Raw genomic sequence first — 22,805 nt, 5'->3', positions numbered from 1 at the left:
CTCCTTTAGAATGGACTGGTTGGATCTCCTTGCAGTCCAGGGGGCTCTCAAGAGTCTCCTCCAACACCACAGATTACAGGAGAAACTAAAAAATATCTTGAAAAAATAAAAATACAACATTAAGAAAACTTATGGGTTGTAATAAAAAGAATACCAACATTCAAATTAATAGCTGTAAATATTTCTATGAAAGAAAAAAGGAAATTAAAAAACCTCCAATCTAAATATACTTTAAAGAACAAAGAAAAGAACAAACTTAAAGTCATAATTGAGTGTATGGAGAAAATATAAAAGGTAGACTCAGAGGAGAAAATACTTCCAAGTGTTCTGCTGGGTCAGTATTTTGCTAATTCCACAGCAAACAGAGAACAGAAAATCAATGAAATCAAGAGTTGGTTCTTTTACAAGATCAACACTGACAAATATTTACCTATACTGATTAAGAAAAAATAAAAAAAGATTCAAATAACTAAAATCAGAATTGAAAAGACATTACACAACTGTTAATCAGAAATGAAAAAGCACTGTAAAAGAACAATATGAATAAATTGTCAACAAATTGGATAATGAAGTGAAATGGATATATTCCTTGAAACACACAATCTGTTAATACTGAATCCTAAAGAAAAAAAAATTGAACAGAGGTAGCTAGTAAGGAGACAAAATCAGTAGTCTAAACTTCCCAGCTGAGATAAGTCAAGTACCTGCCATCTTCACTGGTAAGTTCAACTGAAAATTAAAAGTATTCCTCAAACTCTTAAAAAAAATTGAGGAGAAGAAAATATTTCCAAAAGCAGTCTGTAGGTCAGTATTTCATTAATACTAGAGAGAAACAATACTGTAAGAAAATTACAGACCATTATCCTTGCAAATACTGACTTTGAAATCCTTGACAAATATTTTCAAACATAATTCAACAGCAAATTACAATAGCCCTTGTCTGAACCACAGTTCAAATATAATTAAATGAAAAATTCCCGAAATAAGTAATTCACAAATTTCTAATTACACACAACTTTGAGCAATGAGCTAATGAATTCTGGGGATATCCAATGTGGGACCTAATCATTCCTTTATTCAGTTTGGCCACATTCACACTTACTAGATAGTGAAAATATGAACTACTTTTAAGTGAAATGCCATTATTCCATGGTCAAAGTCTTCAGTATCTACACTAAGAAAAGAATGTTTTTTCTTAAGTAACTACACAGCAATGGATACAGTTTTTGAAGTAGTCTGCCTGCTATAATTGTTATTGCTTTCTGGAGTGCTAAAAACAAGCAAAAGAATAGAAACTTACTGATACATCATCTTTAAAATATATAACCTATAGATAACTGTGTTGATGTGAATGAACATATATTACACTAAGTAAATAACCTGGACCTGAATACTCCATGGGAACTATGCTTCTGTGTAGTATATGAAACTATGAGAATGATAACTATGACTTTTCTAAAAAGAGCAAAACATGTTAGTCCTGCTAATGAAAACCAATAGCAGCTTACCTCTTGCAGTAGATATGCCAGCTCAACTGCTTGTAGGACATTTTTCTTCGATTTCCTGAACTTCCTCTCTGCAAAAGAAACTCATGCAAAATAAAATAAGCCTCCTCAAAATTAGAGATGACATCAAATTCACATACCTGAAAAGAATAATAATGATTATATTTATAATTATATTTAAACTAAAGGAAGCAAACAAATGGTTATCCAATATAAGGTGGTGAATAAAATCTAAGAAGGGTAAATCAACCTTAACTCTTGGTTAAAAATAGCATTACATTACTAATAAGTCATTGATTTAATGCAATTCATTTTCAAATCACAAGTACCTAAAAACACAATGCTTATAAAGTAAATGTCATGTCTGACTCTGTGACCCCATGGACTGTAGACCGCCAAACTGCTCTGTCCATGGGGATTCTCCAGGCAACAATGCTGGAGTGAGGATGCTAGAGTGGGGAAGAATGCTTTTCCAGGGGATCTTCCAAACCCAGAGATCGAACCTAGGGCTTCACATTGCAGGTGGATTCTTTACTGTCTGAGCCATCAGAGAAGCCCCAAATTGCAGGAGTGGGTAGCCTATCCCTTCTCCAGGGAGTCTTCCCAACTTAGGAATTGAATCAGGGTTTCCTGCATTGCAGCCAGATTCTATACCAGCTGAGTTACCAGGGAAGCCCATAAAAAAGAGGAGTAAATCTTCCTAACAGGAAATTTTGAAAAGCATCAGTTCAGTTCAGTCTCTCAGTCGTGTCTGACTCTTTGCAACCCCATGGACTGCAGCACGCCAGACCTCCCTGTCCATCACCAACTCCCAGAGTTTACTCAAACTCATGTCCATTGAATCGGTGATGCCATCTAAACATCTTACCTCTGTCATCCCCTTCTCCTCCCACCTTCAATCTTTCCCAGCATCAGAGTCTTTTCCAGTGAATCAGCTCTTCACATCAGGTGGCCAGTGTATTGTAGTTTCAGCTTGAACATCAGTCCTTCTGATGAATATTCAGGACTGATTTCTTTTAGGATGGACTGGTTGGATCTCCTTGCAGTCCAAGGGACTCCCAGAGTCTTCCCCAAGAAGTTCAAATGCATTAATTCTTCACCGCTCAGTTTTCTTTATGGTCCAACTCTCATATCCATACGTGACTACTGGAAAAATCATAGCTTTGACTGGATGGACCTTTGTTGGCAAAGTAATGTCTTTGTTTTTTGATGTTCTTTCTAGGTTGATTATAGCTTTTCTTCCAAGGAGCAAGTGTCTTTTAATTTCATAGCTACAGGCATCTTCTGCAGTGATTTGGAGCCCCTCAAAATAAAGTCTGTCACTGTTTCCACTGTTTCCCCATCAATTAGCCATGAAGTGATGGGACCAGATGCCAGGATCTTCATTTTCTCCACGTTGAGTTTTAAGCCAGTTTTTTTCACTCTCCTCTTACACTTTTATCAAGAGGCTGTTCAGTTCCTCTTCACTTCTGCAATAAGGATGCTGTTTTCTGCCTATCTGAAGTTATTGATATTTTCTCGTCAGTCTTGATTCCAGCTTGTGCTTCATCCACCTCAGCATTTCTCATGATGTACTCTGTATATAAATTAAATAAGCAGGGTGACAACATACAGCCTTGATGTACTTCTTTCCCAATTTGTTTCATGTCTGTTTCTAACTGTTGCTTCTTACCCTGCATACTGATTTCTCAGGAGGCAGATAAGGTGATCTGGTATGCCCATCTCTTTAAGAATTTTTCCACAGTTTATTGTGATCCACAGAGTCAAAGGCTTTGGCATAGACAATAAAGCAGAAAGCTCTCTTGCTTTTCTGGAGCTCTCTTGCTTTTTCAGTGATCTAGGGGATGTTGGCAATTTGATCTCTGATTCCTCTGCCTTTTCTAAATCCGGCTTATACATCTGGAAGTTCTTGGTTCTTGTGCTGTTGAAGCCTGGCTTGGAGAAGTTTGAGTATTACTTTACTAGCATGTGAGATGAATGCAATTGTGTGGTAGTTTGAACATTCTCTGGCATTGCCTTTCTTTGGGATTGGAATAAAAACTGACCTTTTCCAGTCCTGTGTCCACTGCTGAGTTTTCAAATTTGCTGGTATATTGAGTTGCAGCACATTAATATCATCTTTTAGGATCTGAAATAACTCAGCAGTAATTCCATCACCTACACTACCTTTGTTCCTAGTGATGCTTCCTAAGGTCTACTTGGCTTCTGACTCCAGGATGTCTGGCTCTGTTAGGGGAAGCACACTGATTGAAACCGCCCACCCTGGCCAGGCACCGTAGTAACCATTTGCATGAGTTTTTTACGACAGGAGATCCTGGTAAGGAATATGGAACTAATATGCTACCACCAACTGGAAGAATTCAGGAAAGGTCAAAAGGAGACACCGGTTGTCTGTCCACTTCCCCGAATCCCTCTCGCTATTATCCGTCTTGGCTGAGCTATGCGTGCGCGACCAGGAAAGACCCTTAATTAGAATGATTGGCCAAAGACCACCCAGAAACTAATCCCTTCATCAAGAAACCCGAGACTGCAACCAACGCAGCAGAGCAGTTCTCTTGGGTTCCCTTACCATACTGTTCTCCACCCGGGTGCCCTTTCCCAATAAAATCTCTTGCTTTGTCAGGACATGTGTCTCCTCAGACAATTCATTTCCTAGTGTTAGACAAGAGCCCAGTTTCAGGCCCTGGAATGGGTCCTCCTTCTTGCAACAGCTCTAGGTGAGTGATCACACCATTGTGGTTATCTGGGTCATGAATGTCTTTTTTGTACAGGTCTTCCATGTATTCTTGCTATCTTTTAAAAATATCTTCTTAATTACAATTTTAAATTTACAAATATTATTTAATGATAAAATTTAAGTATTCTTTTTTAAAAAAACTTAAGTTCCTCATAACTATATGCTGCTGCTAAGTCGCTTCAGTCGTGTCCAACTCTGTGTGACTCCATAGATGGCAGCCCATCCAGCTCCCCCACCCCTGGGATTCTCCAGGCAAGAACACTGGAGTGGGTTGCCATTTCCTTCTCCAATGCATGAAAGTGGAAAGTGAAAGTGAAGTCGCTCTGTTCTCTCTGACTCTTAGTGACCTCATGGACTGCAACCCACCAGGCTCCTCCATCCATGGGATTCTCCAGGCAAGAGTACTGGAGTGGGGTGCCATTGCCTTCTCTGTCATAACTATATAAAAGTTTCTTTAAATGTGGTATTGCCAGCAAACCTTTAGCTTAACATTTGTATTCATCAGATTACCTTATATGTGAACAAGGGGAGGAAAGATTTACAACTTATGTAAACTGAAATGAGTCCTAAACCTGTAGAGTCACAAAGAAATTGCCGCAGTTATTAGAACAATCCAAAAATATTAACAAGATACTTGGAAATGTTATGATTTGACAATTTAGCTTTATTAAAATTGCCTTAAGGATGCTAATTGTATCTCACTTAAAACGATTAAGCGGCAGAAAATACGCATTTTTTTTTTTTTTTTGGTTTGAAGTGCTGCACAGCATGTACTTTGAAAAAGTTGGTAAAAAGTTTAGGAGCCAAGATGCAAATGAAAGCAGTTAGCAGAATCTGGAAAAGAAGAGACTCTGAATTTCTAGATATTAAGATGCTGCAACCAGTAAGGTATCAAAAAAACCAGGAAAAGAGAAGTGTGGAAGGGGATGGAGAGGGAAGAAGAGCGAAGGGAGAAGAGAGAAGGGTGGTGTGTGTTAGTCACTTGGTAGTGTCCCATTCTTTGCCACCCTATGGACTTTAGCCTACCAGGCTCCTCTGTCTTGCCTATTCTCCAGGCAAGAATACTGGAGTGGGTTGCCCCAAGGGGTCTTCTCCATGGAGGGATCGTACCTGTGTCTCCTGCATTGCAGGTGGATTCTTTACTGTCTGAACCACCTGGGAGGAGATGGGAAAGGGGGAGGATTCAGATTTGCTTAGGCAAAGTAGGATATGGAACTAAGCACAGCAGAGTTCTGTATTCACCGAGACCCACAGCAGACAAACTTTATAGGAGGAATAGTTTACTTTCTGTAACATAAATTTTTTACTTGCATGGAAGTTTCGCTACTGTAAGGAATATTTATCCCAACCATCCGATTTTGTTGCAAATGTCAACGCGCCTCAATTCCTGGAGATTGGTATTAAAAATAACGGGCTCAGCAGCGCAGCGACCAGGGTTCAAGGCCAGATTTCCTTGGTCAGACCTTGGCTGATGCCTGCCCGCCACCCCATGGGGCCACACTCTATCACTGACCTATGGAGCCTAATCGTCGTGACAGGGAAGTAGCGGGGCAGACAGTGGCCAAAAGTCCTCCCTCCCCCAAATGCCCGGTGAAACTTAAGGCGATTCTCAAACCACAGGTGCCACGGGGCTGTTGCACTCCGGGGTGCGGCGCAGAATGGAGAGGTGTGCGGACACGAAGAGAAGTGAGTTTCGGGCCTTGGTGCCCCAGTGGCGGGGTGGCTGGCAGGCGTGGGGTGTAGGATCGTCCCAGTGCTCGCGGGGCAGTGTCGGGCTAGGGCGACCGTCCCTCGTCGTTCTCCATTCTCTGTGCTTCAGCTCTCTTCCCAGGACTTTACCACTGTCTGAGGCTTGGGGACGGCGGGACTGGGCGGACAGAGGGTCTGAAGGGAAGCCCCTGTCTCAGAGCTGAGGAAGACAAGCCATGTTGTTGTGGTACAGGGACACGGTTAGCCAAGGGAAGGCTTAACGCGGAGAGGGTAGGGGCACGGTGGGCGGCTTGCTAAAAGCCTCCCTCTGGTAGCAAGCCTGCAGCGGGATCAGCGCAGGTCTCCATTCACTGCAAGAACCTGATTGGCCTGCTGTCTACGCAAAGTGAAAGTGAAAGTAAAGTGAAGTAGCTCTCCTTTCAACTGCTCCAGAGCCTGGAAGGATCCCTGGGTCGGGAAGATGCCCCTGAAGAAGGAAATGGCAACTCACTCCAGTATTCTTGCCTAGAGAATCCCCATGGACAGAGGAGCCTGCGGGGCTGCTGTCCACGGGGTCGCAAAGAGTTGGACACAACTGAGTGACTAAAGAATTGATGCTTTTGAGCTGTGGTGTTGGAGAAGACTCTTGAGAGTCCCTTGGACTGCAAGGAGATCCAACCAGTCCATTCTGAGGGAGATGAGCCCTGGGATTTCTTTGGAAGGAGTGATGCTAAAGCTGAAACTCCGATACTTTGGCCACCTCATGCAAAGAGTTGACTCATTGGAAAAGACTGACGCTGCGAGGGATTGGGGGCAGGAGGAGAAGGGGACGACAGAGGATGAGATGGCTGGATGGTTATCACTGACTTGACAGAAGTGAGTCTGAGTGAACTCCGGGAGTCGGTGATGGACAGGCCTGGCGTGCTGCAATTCAAGGGGTTGCAAAGAGCCGAACACGACTGAGCGACTGAACTGAGCTGATCTGAGTGACTAAAGACTAGACAAGACACAACTGTACCGAAAGTCACAGCAGTGAGAACTGGAATCCAGACCACTTGAGCTGGAAATGGTTTCTTCCAGCAACAGTGAGCCCTTAAGAGATCCCCTTTTAATGGTGAACTACATGGGGTAGAGTAACCCTGGCTATTCTAATAGATACAGTATAAAACAAATATGAGTTGATTAACAAGTACTATAAAATTATAGTTTGATTAAACAGTATGCCTATGCACCAAGTTACTTAGATTCTGTCTCACTGTTTGCCACCTAGTGAACTGTAGACCATTAGGCTCTTCTGTTCCTTGGATTCTCTGGGCAAGAATACTGGAGTGGGCATTATCAGACAAATGTATATCAAAACCACAATGAGGTACCCTCTCATGCTGGTCAGAATGGCTGCTGTTGAAAAGTATATAAATGATAAACGCTGGAGGGGAGAAAAGGGAAAGGAGTGGAGAAAAGGGAACTCTCGTACACTGTTGGTGGCAATGAGAACTAGTACAGCCACTGTGCAGAAAGAACAGTGTGGAGATTCCTTGAAAAACTAGAAATAAAACTGCCATGCAAGCCAGCAGTACCACTGCTGGTCATATACACTGAGGAAACCAGAACTGAAAGACACATGTGTACCCTGATGTTTATTGTAGCACTGTTTACAATAGCTAGGACATGGAAGCAATCTCTTGATGAAAGTGAAAGTGGAGAGTGAAAATTTGGCCTAAAGCTCAACATTCAGAAATCAAAGATCATGGCATCCGGTCCCATCACTTCATGGCAAATAGATGGGGAAACAGTAGAAACAGTGTCAGACTTTATTTGGGGGGGCTCCAAAATCACTGCAGGTGGTGATTGCAGCCATGAAATTAAAAGACGCTTACTCCTTGGAAGGAAAGTTATGACCAACCTAGATAGCATATTCAAAAGCAGAGACATTACTTTGCCGACTAAGGTCAAGGCTATGGTTTTTCCAGTGGTCATGTATGGATGTGAGAGTTGGACTGTGAAGAAGGCTGAGTGCCAAAGAATTGATGCTTTTGAACTGTGGTGTTGGAGGGGACTCTTGAGAGTCCCTTTGGACTGCAAGGAGATCCAACCAGTCCATTCTGAAGGAGATCAGCCCTGGGATTTCTTTGGAAGAAATGATGCTAAAGCTGAAACGCCAGTATTTTGGCCACCTCATGCAAAGAGTTGACTCATTGGAAAAGACTCTGATGCTGGGAGGGATTGAGGGCAGGAGGAGAAGGGGACGACAGAGGATGAGATGGCTGGATGGCCTCACTGAGTTGATGGACGTGAGTCTTAGAGAACTCCAGGAGTTGGTGATGGACAGGGAGGCCTGGTGTGCTACAATTCATGGGGTTGCAAAGAGTCGGACACGACTGAGCGACTGAATTGAACTGAACTGAACTGGAAGCAACCTAGACGTCTATCGGCAGACAAATAGATAAGAAAGTTGTGGTACCTGTACACAATGGACTATTACTCAGCTATTAAGAAAAATGCATTTCATCAGCTCTAATGGGATAGATAAAACTGGAGCCTATTATCCAAAGTGAAGTAAGTCAGAAAGAAAAACAGTATATTAACCAATATAGCATATTAATGCAAGTAAATGGAATTTAGAAAGAGTAATAACCCCTACATGTGAGATAGCAAAAGCGACACAGATATAAAGAACAGATGTTCGGATGCTGTGGGAGAAGGCAAGGGTGGGATAATTTGAGAGAATAGCATTGGAATGTGTTTTACCATATGTGCAGTAGATGACCAGTCCAAGTTTGATCCATGAAATAGGGCACTCAAAGCTGGTGTACTGGGATGACCCTGAAGGATGGGATGGGGAGGGAGGTGGTTGGGGTTTCAGGATGGGGAACACATGTACACCCATGGCTGATTCATGTCAATGTATGGCAAAAACCACTGCAACATTGTAAAGTAATTAGCCTCCAATTAATAAAAAAAAAAAAAAAAGAATACTGGACTGGGTTGCCATGCCCTCCTCCAGGGGATCTTCCCAACCCAGGGATTGAACCCCAGTCTTTTTTAAGTCTCCTGCATTGGCAGGTGGATTCTTTACCACTAGTGCCACCTGGGAAGCCCCAGTTGAAAGCTATAATGCTGAGCATAATGCCTAGAAAGGTCTTGTAGGTCTTCACAGAACCATTCAGCTTCAGCTTCTTCAGCATTACTGGTTGGGGCATAGACTTAGATTACTGTGGTGTTCAATGGCTTGCCTTGGAAACAAATAGAGATCATTCTGTTGTTTTTGAGATTGCATCCAAGTACTACATTTCAGACTCTCTTGTTGACTATGATGGCTACTCCGTTTCTCCTATGTGATTCCTGCCCACAGTAGTAGATATAATGGTCATCTGAGTTAAATTGAACCATTCCAGTCCATCTTAGTTCGCGGATTCCTAGAATGTCGACGTTCACTCTTGCCATCTCCTGTTTGACCACTTTCAACTTGCCCTGATTCATGGACCTAACTTTCCAGGTTCCTATGAAATATTGCCCATTATATCACTGGACCTTGCTTCTATCACCAGTCCCATCCACAACTGAGTGTTGCTTTTGCTTTGGCTCCATCCCTTCATTTTTTCTGGAGTTATCTCTCCACCAATCTTCAGTAGCATATTGGGCACCTACCAACCTCAGGATTTCATCTTTCAGTGTTCTATCTTTTTGCTTTTTCAAACTGTTCATGGGGTTCTCAAGGCAGGAATACTGAAGTGGTTTGCCATTCCCTTCTCCAGTGAACAATATTTTGTCAGACCTCTCCATCATGACCCATCCATTTCAGATGACCCCACACAGCATGGCTTAGTTCCATTGAGTTAGGCAAGGCTGTGGTCGTATGATCAGATTGGCTAGTTGTTTGTGATTGTGGTCTCAGTCTGTCTGCCCACTGATGCCCTCTCTCAGCACCTACCATCTTACTTGGGTTTCTCTTGGACATGGGATGTCTTTTTATGACTGCTCCAGCAAAGCACAGCTGAGGTAGGAAGTCAAGAAACATCTGGAGTAACAGGCAAATTTGGGATTGGAGTACAGAATGAAGCTGGGCAAAGACTAATATAGTTTTGCCAAGAGAACACACTCATCATAGCAAACACCCTCTTCCAACAACACAACAGAAAGCTCTACACATGGATATCACCAGATAGCCAACACCTATTGGGAGCCACGTTAGGCATTACAAAATGGAGTCACGGCCCCAACCCCCTGTCCTCACCTAGCAGGCACGGCCCCGGGATGAAGGAGTTAGGTCTTGTGACTCTGAGTTGTTCTTTCCTTTCTTTGGTTGAGTTGGCTGGAAAGAATATTAAGGTGCTTGAGAGAAGCATGAGAAAGCACAAAGCCTTCAGCAGTTGTGCCCAGAAAATAACCTATAAAGTAACCATTGACATTTGTTCAAGGATCTTTACAAACAATGTCCCAGGATGAGCACATAGGCCGCAGCTTGAGGCCATGGGAAGGATTGTTTTCTGAGACCTGTTTGTGAATAAATATTTATGGCAAAAGAAGTTTGCTGAGTTTAGGGTTTAGGAATAATTAAGAATAGTTAGAAGCCTTTTTAGGAGATAGTGATCTTAAGATGCTAGGGGCAAACAGGATTTAGAAAGACAAGAACTAAACTGAGGAATGTGGCATGAGTTACAGTGTAATCACAAGTTAAGTATAGGACACATACTAAGAGACAGTAGATAATAGATAGTAAAGCCGATCCTGAGAGAATCTCTGAGGCAGGAACTCTGTTTGTAGGGCAAGAATGATTTCTGGAGACAATAAATCTGGATGGGGAAACTGAAAATGTCAAATCTCTGACCTAATGCTTTTGTCAAAGTATAAAAGATAACCTGAAGCTTGAAATAAACATGTAGTTCCCTACTATGTGTCAGAGGCTATATCATCATCCACCTACATTGCTCACCCCTTCTGGCTGATTCCTGGCTGCCAGAGCTGGACTCCGGCAAACACCAAAATCAGATTGATTATATCCTTTGCAGCCAAAGATGGAGAAGCTTGACACTGTCAGCAAAAACAATACCGGGAGCTGCCTGTGGCTCAGCTCATGAATTCCTTATTGCCAAATTAAGACTTGAATTGAAGAAAGTGGGGTTTGAAACCACTATACCATTCAGGTATGACCTAAATCAAATCCCTTATGATTATACAGTAGAAGTGAGAAATAGATTTAAGGGACTAGATCTGATAGACACAGTGCCTGATGAACTATGGATGGAGGTTTAGGACATTGTACAGGAGACAGGAATCAAGACCATCCCCAAGAAATAGAAATGCAAAAAGGCAAAATGACTGAGGAGGCCTTACAAATAGCTGTGAAAAGATGAGAAGCGAAAAGCAAAGGAGAAAAGAAAAGATATAAACATCTGAATGCAGAGTTCCAAAGAATAGCAAGGAGAGATAAGAAAGCCTTCCTCAGTGATCAATGCAAAGAAATAGGGGGAAACAATAGAATGGGAAAGACTAGTGATCTCTTCAAGAAAATGAAAAATACTAGGGGAACATTTCATGCAAAGATGGGCTCAAGAAAGGACAGAAATGGTATGGACCTAACAGCAGTAGAAAATATTAAGAAGAGGTGGCAAGTATACACAGAAGATCTATACAAAAAAGATCTTTAGGACCCAGTTAATCATGATGGTGTGATCACTCACCTAGAGCCAGACATCCTGGAATGTGAAGTCAAGTGGGCCTTAGGAAGCATCACTATGAACAAAGCTAGTGGAGGTGATGGAATTCCAGTAGAGCTATTTCAAATCCTTAAAGATGATGCTATGAAAGTGCTGCACTTAATATGCCAGCAAATTGGGAAAGCTCAGCAGTGGCCACAGGACTGGAAAAGGTCAGTTTTCATTCCAATCCCAAAAAAGGCAATGCAAAAGAATGCTCAAACTACCGCACAATTGCACTCATCTCACGTGCTAGTAAAGTAATGCTCAAAATTCTCCAAGCCAGGCTTCAGCAATATGTGAACCATGAACTTCCTGATCAAGCTGGTTTTAGAAAAGGCAGAGGAACCAGAGATCAAATTGCCAACATCACTGGATCATTGAAAAAGCAAGAGTTCCTGAAAAATATCTATTTCTGCTTTATTGACTATGCCAAAGCCTCTGACTGCATGGATCACAATAAACTGTGGAAAATTCTGAAAGAGAAGGAGATGGGAATACCAGACTATCGAACTGCCTCTTGAGAAATCTGTGTGCAGGTCAGGAATCAACAATTAGAACTGAACATGGTACAATATACTGGCTCCAAATAAGAAAAGGAGTATGTCAAGGCTGTATGTTGTCACCCTAATTATTTAACTTACATGCAGAGTACATCATGAGAAAAGCTGGGCTGGAAGAAGCACAAGCTGGAATCAAGATTGCTGGGAGAAATATCAATAACCTCAGATATGCAGATGATACCACCTTTATGGCAGAAGGTGAAGAAGAGCTAAAAAGCCTCTTGATGAAAGTGAAAGAGGAGAGTCAAAAAGTTAGCTTAAAGCTCAACATTTAGAAAACAAAGGTCAGGGCATCCAGTCCCATCACATTATGGCAAATAGGTGGGGAAACAGTGGAAACAGGGGCTGACTTTATTTTTCTAGGCTCCAAATTCACTGCAGATGGTGATTGCAGCCATGAAATTGAAAGATGTTTACTCCTTGGAAAGAAAGTTATGACCAACCTAGACAGCAATTTAAAAAGCAGAGACATTACTTTGCCAACAAAGGTCCATCTAATCAAGGCTATGGTTTTTCTAGTAGTCATTTATGGATGTGATAATTGAGCTATAAAGAAAGCGAGTGCTGAAGAATGGATGGTTTTGAACTGTGGTATTGGAGCAGACACTTGAGAGTCCCTTGGACTGCAAGGAGATCCAGCCAGTCCATCATAAAGATCAGTTCTGGGTGTTCATTGGAAGGACTGATATTGAAGGTGAAACTCCAATATGTTGGCCACCTGATGTGAAGAGCTGACTCACTGCAAAGGAACCTGATGCTGGGAAAGATTGGGGGCAGGGGGAAAAGGGGACAACAGAGGGTAAGATGGTTGGATGGCATCACCAATTCAATGGACATGGGTTTGGGTGGACTCCAGGAGTTGGTGATGGATAGGGAGGCCTTGTGTGCTGTGGTTCATGGAGTTGCAATGAGTTGGACGTGACTGAGCAACTGAACTGAACTGAATGCCTCGAATATAATTTTTTTTGGATGGAAGAATGGATGAATTATGTTGTCCAAGTTGCAAAGAATAAGCTGGGGAAAGTTGCACCCCATAGCCTTTCAACAGTTGATTGTTTTCACGTCAGATGCTCTTATGCAGCCACTTAAGTTCCTACAAAGGAAACAAAAAATGTGTTTGTATGTCATAGTGTTATTGTCAAAATCTTGGCTTTTTAACCCATCAAAGGAAATGAAAAATGAGAGAAAGTGTTTGGAGGAAATAGAAAGATGGCTTTAATGCTCAACCAGCAGAGAGGAGAACACAGCAAGTTAGTGCATCAAGAAATATTTCCCCGCTTCCCTTGCCAGGGGAACCAAGGGACTTTATATATGGTGCTCCCAGTCTAGGATATGTGATAAGGAACAGAGAAGTAAGAATCTTGCAGTCATCTTCTTGCATTGTTTCAAAACAGTCAAGAAGCAGAAGGTAGTTGGGCCCCCTAGTTCAGTTCAGTCGTTCAGTCCAACTCTTTGTGACCCCATGGACTGCAGCATGCCAGGCCTCCCTGACTATCACCAACTCCTGGAGTTTACTCAAACTCATGTCCATCGAGCTGGTGATGCCAGCAAACCATCTCATCCTCTGTTGTCCCCTTCTGCTCCTGCCTTCAATCTTTCCCAGCATTAGGGTCTTTTCCAATGAGTCAGTTCTTTGCTTCAGGTGGACAAAGTACTGAAGCTTCAGTTTAAGCCTTGGTCCTTCTGATGAATATTCAGGGCTGATTTCTTTTAGGATGAACTGTTTGGATCTCTTTGCAGTTCAAGCAACTCTCAAGAGTCTTCTCCAATACTGCAGTTCAAATGCATCAGTTCTTTGCTGCTCAGCTTTATTTATAGTTCAATTTTCACATCCATACATGACTACTGGAAAAGTTGGGACACCCAGGGTAGAGCAATTGGAGATTCATTCTCTATTGCCCAGAAGTCCAAGACAAGAACAGCAGGGCAATTAAGAAAGGAGGCTGTTCCCTGCATAGTCCACTTGACCGTGAAGTCAAAAGACCCCTTGACCAACATGCACAGAAAATGCTCCTTGGAGGCTAAAGGAGAATCAAGGCAAGGGATATTCTACCCAGACACCTTTGTGGTAAAATCCATCTTGGCTAAGAGATGCCTGTGCTAACATGGGAGGATCCTGAGATATAGCAAATGGGGACTGTGAACCAGGCAAATCATAATGTCTGGCCAAAGGAAAAACCAAAAGAAATGCCACTTTTAAATGATTTAACCTGCCACGCTGATGCAAATCAGGGACTCACGCTCTGAATCTGCCCATATGCTGCCTGTGTGCATGTACTATACCCTTTTTCCTCCTAATAAATACTTTACTTGCTTCTTTACATTCTGTCTTAATGGAAATTCTTTTCTGCTAAGTGAAAGGGTCAGGACCCTTGTCATTGATGACTGATATAGTGCTTAGGATCTGGTGCTTTTACTGCTATGACCCAACCTCAGTCTCTGGCTAGGAACCAAGCCCCACTGAAGACTTTGCTGGCCAAGGGCACTAGAGATCAGTCATAAGTAGCCCAGTAACTAGGTCCATTTGTGTTTGGTCTATTGTACTGCAGCCTTCTTTCTGAAATTAAAATAAATTACAAGGACTGGCTGCAAAGGCAACTTGGTAAAGGTAAATGCCAGGTACAGGAAGTAATTAGCATAGAGTTAAGAATAGTGGGTGTAGAGTATAGCTCATACAGAGTTAGAAGGTGAAAGATGCAGAATGTAAATTATCTAGTGTCAGATTAGTTTTGAGAAAAGTAAACTTAGTTATAGATGTGTTGTTTAATCGCTAAGTTGTGTCTAACTCTGCAATCCCCTCCAGCATGCAGAGCCTCTTCTATTTTCTACAGTCTTCTGGAATTTGCTCAAATTCATGTCCTTTGAGTCAGCGATGCTATCTAATTGATTCATCCTCTGCCACCCTTTTATACCTCTTTTTTTAAAAATATAAGCTTTAAAAATATGTTTATATATTAAATTTTAAAATTTATTTTAATTGGAAGATAATTGCTTCTCAATGTTGTGTTGGTTTTTCCATATGTCCATATGAATCTGCCATGTTGATTGAATAAATCAGACAGCAGTTATACATGCATCCTCTTCTTCTTGAACCTCCCTTCCTCCTTTCACCTCCCCTCCCATCCCACTCCCTAGTTTGTCACAGAGCATCAGGTTTGAGCTCCCTGCATCATACAGTATATTCCCACTAGCTATCTGTTTTACACATGATACTGTATGTTTCAATATTTTTCTCTGCATTTATCCCACCCTCTGCTTCTCCTGTGTCCACAAGTGTGTTCTGTATGTCTGCATTTCCATTGCTGCCCTGTAGATAGGTTCATCAGTACTATCTGTTTAGATTTCGCATATATATGCTAATATACGATATTTGTTTTTCTCCTTCTGACTTCTCTCTGTGTAATAGCCTCTAGGTTTGTCCACCTTATTAGAACTGAGTCAAATGTGTCCATTTTATGTTATGTACCATAACTTCATTATCCATTCATCTGTCGATGGACATCTAGGTTACTTCCATGTCCTGGCTATTGTAAATAGTGCTGCGGTGAACATAGCAGTGCATGTGTCTTTTTCAATTTATAGTTTCAATTTAAGTGGGGTATCAAAATCCATTATCAAAAAATCTACAAACAATAAATGCTGGGGAGCATGTACAGAAAAGGAAACCCTTTTGCCCCGATGGTGGGAATGCAAATTGATACAGCCACTATGGAGAAATTAAAACTAGGAATATAACAACCTCTTCTTTTGGGCTTCCCAGGTGGCACTAGTGGTAAAAAAAAAACAAACCCTGCATTCCACTGCAGGAGACATCAGAGAGGTGGGTTCAACCTCTGGGTTGGGAAGATCCTCTGGAGGAGGAAATGGCAACCTACTCTGGTGTCTTTGCCTGGAAAATCCCATGAAAAGAGGAGGCTGGCAGGCTAGAGTCCACAGGGTTGCAGAGAGTCGGATATGATTGAAGTGATGTAGCACTTCTCCTTTTGCCTTTAGTGTTTCCCAGCATCAGGATCTTTTTTGGTGAGTTGGCTCTTTGCATCTGTTGACAAAGCAAGAGACTTTATTGGGAAGGGGTATGGGCAGAGAGAAGGAAGGTAAGAAAACCCAGGCAAAAGGCAAAAGAAGAAGGAGGTGACCAATGATGTGATGGTTGAATGGCATCACCAGCTCAATGGGCTCATGCCCATTGAGCAAACTCTGGGAGAAAGTGGAGGACAGAGGAGCCTGGCATGCTGTAGTTCACAGGTCACTAAGAGTCAGATCTGACTTAGTTACCAAATAACAACAACAACAAAAACAAATACTTTAAAAACTCTTTCCTTAAGGTCTGACTCCCAGACAGCCTGCAACTATGTGCTGGCTGAGATCTTCCCTTTTGGGATTCTGGCCTTGGCATACTCTCAGTTATGGGGAGCTATGAAAAATAAAATAGGCTACTTGAACATCACAAATGTCTGCGAGCCAAACAAGAGTTAGTGTAAGTTTAAACAATGAATTTTCAACTCCCATACAAGGACATTCTCTCTAGACCAGGAGTGCTAATTGATTTATCTAATGCATAAAAACTAGCACAAAGAGTTAAGGAAAAAAAATGAAGGTACAGAGAAATTGTTCCAAACAAAGTGAGGCAAAAAAATCCTTAATGAAACAGAGATAAGAAATTTACCTGACAAAGACTTTGGGAAGATCATGTACAGATTTCTATATTTAAAATGGATAACTAACAGAGACCTACTGTATAGCACAGGGCACTCTGCTCAGTGTTATGTGGCAGCCTGAATGAGAGAAGAGTTTGGGGGAGAAGGGATACATGTATATATATGGCTGAGTCCTTTCACTGTCCACCTGACATTATCATTTTTAACAATTAACATTGTTAATTGACTGTCAGTTCAGTTCAGTTCATTTCATTTCAGTCGCTCAGTCATGTCCGACTCTGCGACCAACACCAGGCCTCCCTGTCCATCACCAGCTCCCGGAGTTTATCCAAACTCATGTCCATCAAGTCGGTGATGCCATCCAACCATGTTATCCTCTGTTGTCCCATTCTGCTCCTGCCCCCAATCCCTCCCAGCATCAGGGTCTTTTATAATGAGTCAACTCTTGGCATGAGGTGGCCAAAGTATTGGAGTTTCAGCTTCAGCATCAGTCCTTCCAATGAACACCCAGGACTGATCTCCTTTAGGAAATACTTAAAGCTCAACATTCAGAAAACGAAGATCATGGCATCCGGTCTCATCACTTCATGGCAAATAGATGGGGAAACAGTGGAAACAGTGTCATACTTTATTTTTGGGGGCTCTAAAATCACTGCAGATGGTGACTGCAGCCATGAAATTAAAAGACGGTTACTCCTTGGAAGTTATGACCAACCTAGATAGCATATTCAAAAGCAGAGACATAACTTTGCCAACAAAGGTCCATCTAGTCAACGCTATGGTTTTCCAGTGGTCGTGTATGGATGTGAGAGTTGGACTGTGAAGAAAGCTGAGCAGATAATGGTTTTGAACTGTGGTATTAGGGAAGATTCTTGAGAGTCCCTTGGACTGCAAGGAGAGCCAACCAGTACCCCAATACAAAATAGTTTAAAATTTGAAAAAAAGAAAAGCTATAATTTAAAAAAGCACTTCAAAATAATGATTATGAAGATGTTCAGTGAACTTAGAAGAGTGGGAAAACACAACGAGAACTATAGTGGAGAGACAGAAAATACAAGAAATGAAAGTACCAATAGAGCTTCCCTGGTAGCTCAGTGATAAAGAGTCTGTCTGCTGATGCAGGAGACACAGGACTATCCCTGGTCCAGGAAGATTCAACATACCTCAGGGAGCAACTAAACAAGTGTACCGCAGCTATCAAGCCAGTGTACCCAGAGCCCATTTCAGCAACAGGAGAAGCCCAATGGTATTAGGGAAAAGAATTATATAGTACCTTCACTGTTTCACCTTTTACAAAATTCTCCTAGAACCCTGTGAGTCTGCTTTATGAAAAACATGTTTATTTCAGCTTTGCATATAGTTGTCAAAAGTGCCTTGTTTCATTTTATAGTATGAAGTTACTCATTTTATTTTTTATTTCTACTGTTTTGCATATTGCTATTAATAAGCATTGTAATCGTTCTAGTATTTTGAAATCCCAGCTGGTATATTGAACTGCATATGCTTTCTAAAAACTGGAGGAAACTTATTGGGGAATTAGAATAACAATCTCCATTTTTTCCCTTCTCTATCTAAAAGTTTATCAGCATATTAAGATACAGTTGTTTAAAATTCTACTTACATAGATAAACAGATACAATGGCTGTTAGTCTTTGACCTAACAGAGTACCAAAGTACGCAAGTACCAAAACTTTTTTCAAGTTTTCATCAAAATGGACAGGTATGCTTTATCTCAGAATATTTTTCACAAATTATATTAGAACTATGGTTGCTATCCTTGGAAACCGAAAGAGTATAGTAAAATGGTCCTCTTGTTCATTTCAAAATGTTTAAAAAGGCTTAAAGAGAATAATCATTTAAATTAATATCATTTTTAGTCAACTAAAACATGATCATAAAAAAGAAGCCCACACACAATTTGAGAGTAGCCCTCACCCACTGCAGCTAGAGAAACTCCACACATAGCAATGAATACCCAGCATAGTCAAAAATAAATAAATAAAATTCATATAAAAATAGAAATCACTGAGTTCAAGAATATAAGAATTGAACTAAAAAAATACACTTGACAGATTCAAAGCAGATAGTGGAAGAAATAATCAATACCTCGAAGACAGTGTTATAGGAAAAAAGAATGTGAAGAGTGAGCTAGCTTATGGGACTTACGGCACAATATTAAGCAAATATACCAATATTTAAATCACAGGAGTCTCACAGTAGAAGAAAAGAAGAATGGAACAGAAAGATTATTTGATGAAATAATGGCTAAAAACCTGAGGAAGAAGAAAATCACCCAGACTGAGAAGGCCCAGAGCTTCAAATGAAGTGAAAAAGTGAAGTGGCTCAGTCGTGTCCGACTCTTTGCAACCCCATGGACTGTACCCTACCATGCTTCTTCGTCCATGGGATTTTCCAGGCAAGACTACTGGAGTGGGTTGTTGAAGTATATCCTTTTCATTTTTATTTCTTCAGTAACTTGTTTTTATTTAGAAACATACTGTTTAAGCTCCATATGTTTGAGATTTTACAGTTTTTTTTCTGTAATTGATATGTACTCTCATAGCATTCTGGTCAAAAAAGATACTTGACATGATTTCAATTTTCTTAAATGTACTGAGACTTCATCTGTAACCCAAGATGTGGTCTGTTGTGCAGAATGTTCTGCATATACTTGGGAAGAAAGTGTATTCTTTTGCATTTGGACAGATTGTCCTGAAAATATCGTTAGGTTCACTGGCCTAATGTGTCACTTTACACATTAAAACTTTTTAAAAAATTTATTATTTTTGGCTGTGCTTGGTCTTTATTGTGATTGGTTTTCTGTAGTTTTGGCAAGCACGGACTACTTTCTAGTTTCAGTGTATGGGCTTCTCATTGTGGTGGCTTCTTTTGTTGTGAAGCATAGGCTCTAGGTATGTCAGCTTCTGTAGTTGTGATTTCTGGACCCTAGATCACAGGGTGAGTTGTGGTGCACAGGCTTAGTTGCCTCCAAGTCATGTGGGATCCTGGGTTTCCTGCATTGACAGACAGAATCTTAACTACTGGATCAGTAGGGAAGATGACTAGTCCATTTTTTGATGTTTGTATGTGTGTGTGTTAGTTGCACAGTCATGTCCAGCTGTTTGTGACCCCATGGACCGTAGCCCACCAGGCTCGTCTGTACATGGGATTCTCCAGGCAAGAATCTTGGAGCAGGTAGCCATTTCTTGCTCCAGGGGATTTTCTTGACCCAGTGATCCAGCCCAGGTCTCCTGCATTGCATACAGATTGTTTACCATCTGAACTACCACAAAAGTCTTGTGGTATTTTTGTTTTGCTTTTTAAAAATGTTTGCCTGCTGACAATTTATAGATTCATCTCTCCTTTGTGTCTATTCTGGGTGTATTGAAGCAATTTACTACCTCCTTTGATATCAGCAAATCCCTACCATGCAAACCCCATCAGCCTCACTCCCTAACACGGTAAAACCCCAACCAGTGTCCTTTACTTGGGTCCTAGACATATTTTTAAACCAATTTCAGAAGGCTGCACCCCCAAAGTTTCACTATGCAAGTGTGAATCTTTTTATACCCTCTAGGTACTTGTGTAACATCAGTCTCAAAATGTACTGCATTTTGGAATCCTGCCTCTTTTAGTGTGAAAAACCTTTTTGAAAGCTAATAAATCCTCTGGTGATAACAGTTTTGAAGGATGCTCCACTTTAATATCCATGAGACTTGGAAAACAAGAGAAAATACAAAGATTTCGTTGCCTGTTCTGATGTGAGTGGGCAAAAAAATATTTCTGAAAAAGAAGTGCTCCATGTGTGTCTCATATCTTCATCTGAGATTCATGCAACAGTAATAAGTAAATTTCATGGGTTTTAAAAAGCATAAAATTGCAGTCTTGAGAGTTTTTGATAATTATGATTGAACAAGGTTTCTGCTCTCATAGAGTTTACACTGTAGTACTGCTGTAGGTGGAACCACTGGTGTAGGTGCTACAGGTGTACACTGTAGGGGGTAAAGGTGGTAAAGGTAATGTACATATAAAAAATGGTGAAGAAATAAATCATTCAGGCAACTGTGGTTATGAAAAGGGATTGTGATTATGGGGCACTTTAGATTCTATTGTTAGAAATAAATCTCTTGAAACAGTGATGAATGAACAGATAATTCAGTTATAATAAGGATACAACCACCAATGGAAACACTGGTGGAAATACATCCAGTATTGAGAGAATACTCGAATCAAAAGCCCTGAAATAGGAACTTGTGATCTTCAAGAAACTTAATGGAAGCAAACAAAGGTTGCTATAACTTGAGTCTGGTAACATGATCTTAAATGAGATAACAGATCATATGAGACATTGTAGACCTCATTTGAGAGCTTGGATTTTATTATGGTGACAATAGAAATTTCCTGGAGAATGCAGCTGTTCGTGAGTATAACATTATCTGATTTACATTTTAAAAGTTAACAGATTGTGCTTCATGAAAGATAAATACATAAAGTACTTTGAAAAACAATAAACCTGTAATGGACTTTGATGTAGATGCAAACTTAGGTGAAGTTTTAGAGTTTAAGAGGACAGACACAACTGAAACATGAAGTTTATGATATAGTTTCTGGAATAAAGTGGGAACAGGACAGAAAATAACTCTGAAGTATTACAAGCTTCATGCATGTTGCTTCACTGAAAAAAAATTTAAAGAAGATAAAGTTGAATTAATAGTAATCTGTATATTTCAACAATATAATTTATTTGCTGTGGAGAGAGTTTATGAAACTCCTCTTGCTATCAAGTCCTCCTTGCATTTATTTTATAATATTCAGTTCAGTTCAGTTTAGTTCAGTTCAGTTCAATTCAGTAGAGTTGCTCAGTTGTATCTGACTCTGTGACCGCATGAATCACAGCACGCCAGGCCTCCCTGTCCATCACCAACTCCTGGAGTTCACTCAGATTCACGTCCTTCGAAGCAGTGATGCCATCCAGCCATCTCATCCTCTGTCGTCCCCTTCTTCTCCTGCCCCCAATCCCTCCCAGCATCAGAGTCTTTTCCAATGAGTCAACTCTTCGCATGAGGTGGCCAAAGTACTGGAGTTTCAGCTTTAGCATCATTCCCTCCAAAGAAATCCCAGGGCTGATCTCCTTCAGAATGGACTGGTTGTGATTAGATTGACTAGCTTTCTGTGATTATGGTTTTAGTGTGTCTGCCCTCTGATGCCCTCTTGCAACACCTACCATCTTACTTGGGTTTCTCTTACCTTGGACATGGGGTATCTCTGCAGCAAATCGCAGCCCCTGCTCCTTACCTTGGACGAGGGGTATCTCCTCACCGCTGTCCCTCCTGACCTTATACGTGGAATAGCTCCTCTAGGCCCTCCTGTGCCCGCAGCCACTGCTCCTTGGACATGGGGTTGCTCCTCCCCATTGCAGCCCCTGCCCTTGGACATTGGGTAGCTCCTCTTGGCTGCTCCTGTGCTGTTGCAGCCTGGCACTCTTGGCTACCGCCCCTGACCTCTGACATGGGGTAGCTCCTCTCTGCTGTTCCTGCACCGTCGCAGCTTGTCACTCTTGGCTGCTGCCCCTGATCTTGTACGTGAGGTAAGATTAGTTTCATAATAAGTGTACTTATGAGTGTTTCGGGGGAAAAAAGTGCAATTGGTAGTTCTGATTAGAAATACAATGTAGTAACAGTTTTTCTCTAATAAGGGAGAACAAAGCGGTAAGACTGTGTTGCTGCTGCTGCTGCTAAGTTGCTTCAGTCGTGTCTGACTCTGTGAGACCCCATAGATGGCACCCCACCAGGCTCCCCTGTCCCTGGGACTCTCCAGGCCAGAACACTGGAGTGGGTTGCCATTTTCTTCTTCAATGCATGAAAGTGAAAAGTGAAAGTGAAAAGTGAAAGTGAAGTTGCTCAGTCGTGTCCGACTCTTAGCGACTCCATGGACTGCAGCCCACCAGGCTCCCCTGT

General features: G+C 41.4%; 1 protein-coding gene across 1 annotated transcript in view; it reads left to right on the top strand.

Annotated features, from left to right (window-relative positions):
• LOC138431424 (U2 small nuclear ribonucleoprotein auxiliary factor 35 kDa subunit-related protein 2) overlaps positions 1-19,628 on the top strand; it is an 82,432-nt gene extending 62,804 nt beyond the window's left edge. The window contains exon 12 of the mRNA XM_070289554.1: positions 19,055-19,628. Coding sequence (XP_070145655.1) covers positions 19,055-19,068 — 14 coding nt within the window. The 3' untranslated portion in view covers positions 19,069-19,628. The remainder of the gene's footprint in view (positions 1-19,054) is intronic.
• Positions 19,629-22,805: the final 3,177 nt, after the last annotated feature.

Source organism: Ovis canadensis, chromosome Y, assembly GCF_042477335.2.
Source record: "Ovis canadensis isolate MfBH-ARS-UI-01 breed Bighorn chromosome Y, ARS-UI_OviCan_v2, whole genome shotgun sequence".
NCBI classification, from domain to species: Eukaryota; Metazoa; Chordata; class Mammalia; order Artiodactyla; family Bovidae; genus Ovis; species Ovis canadensis.
The sequence above is the reverse complement of the archived record's forward strand: the minus strand, read 5'-3'. Positions and strand labels throughout refer to the sequence as shown.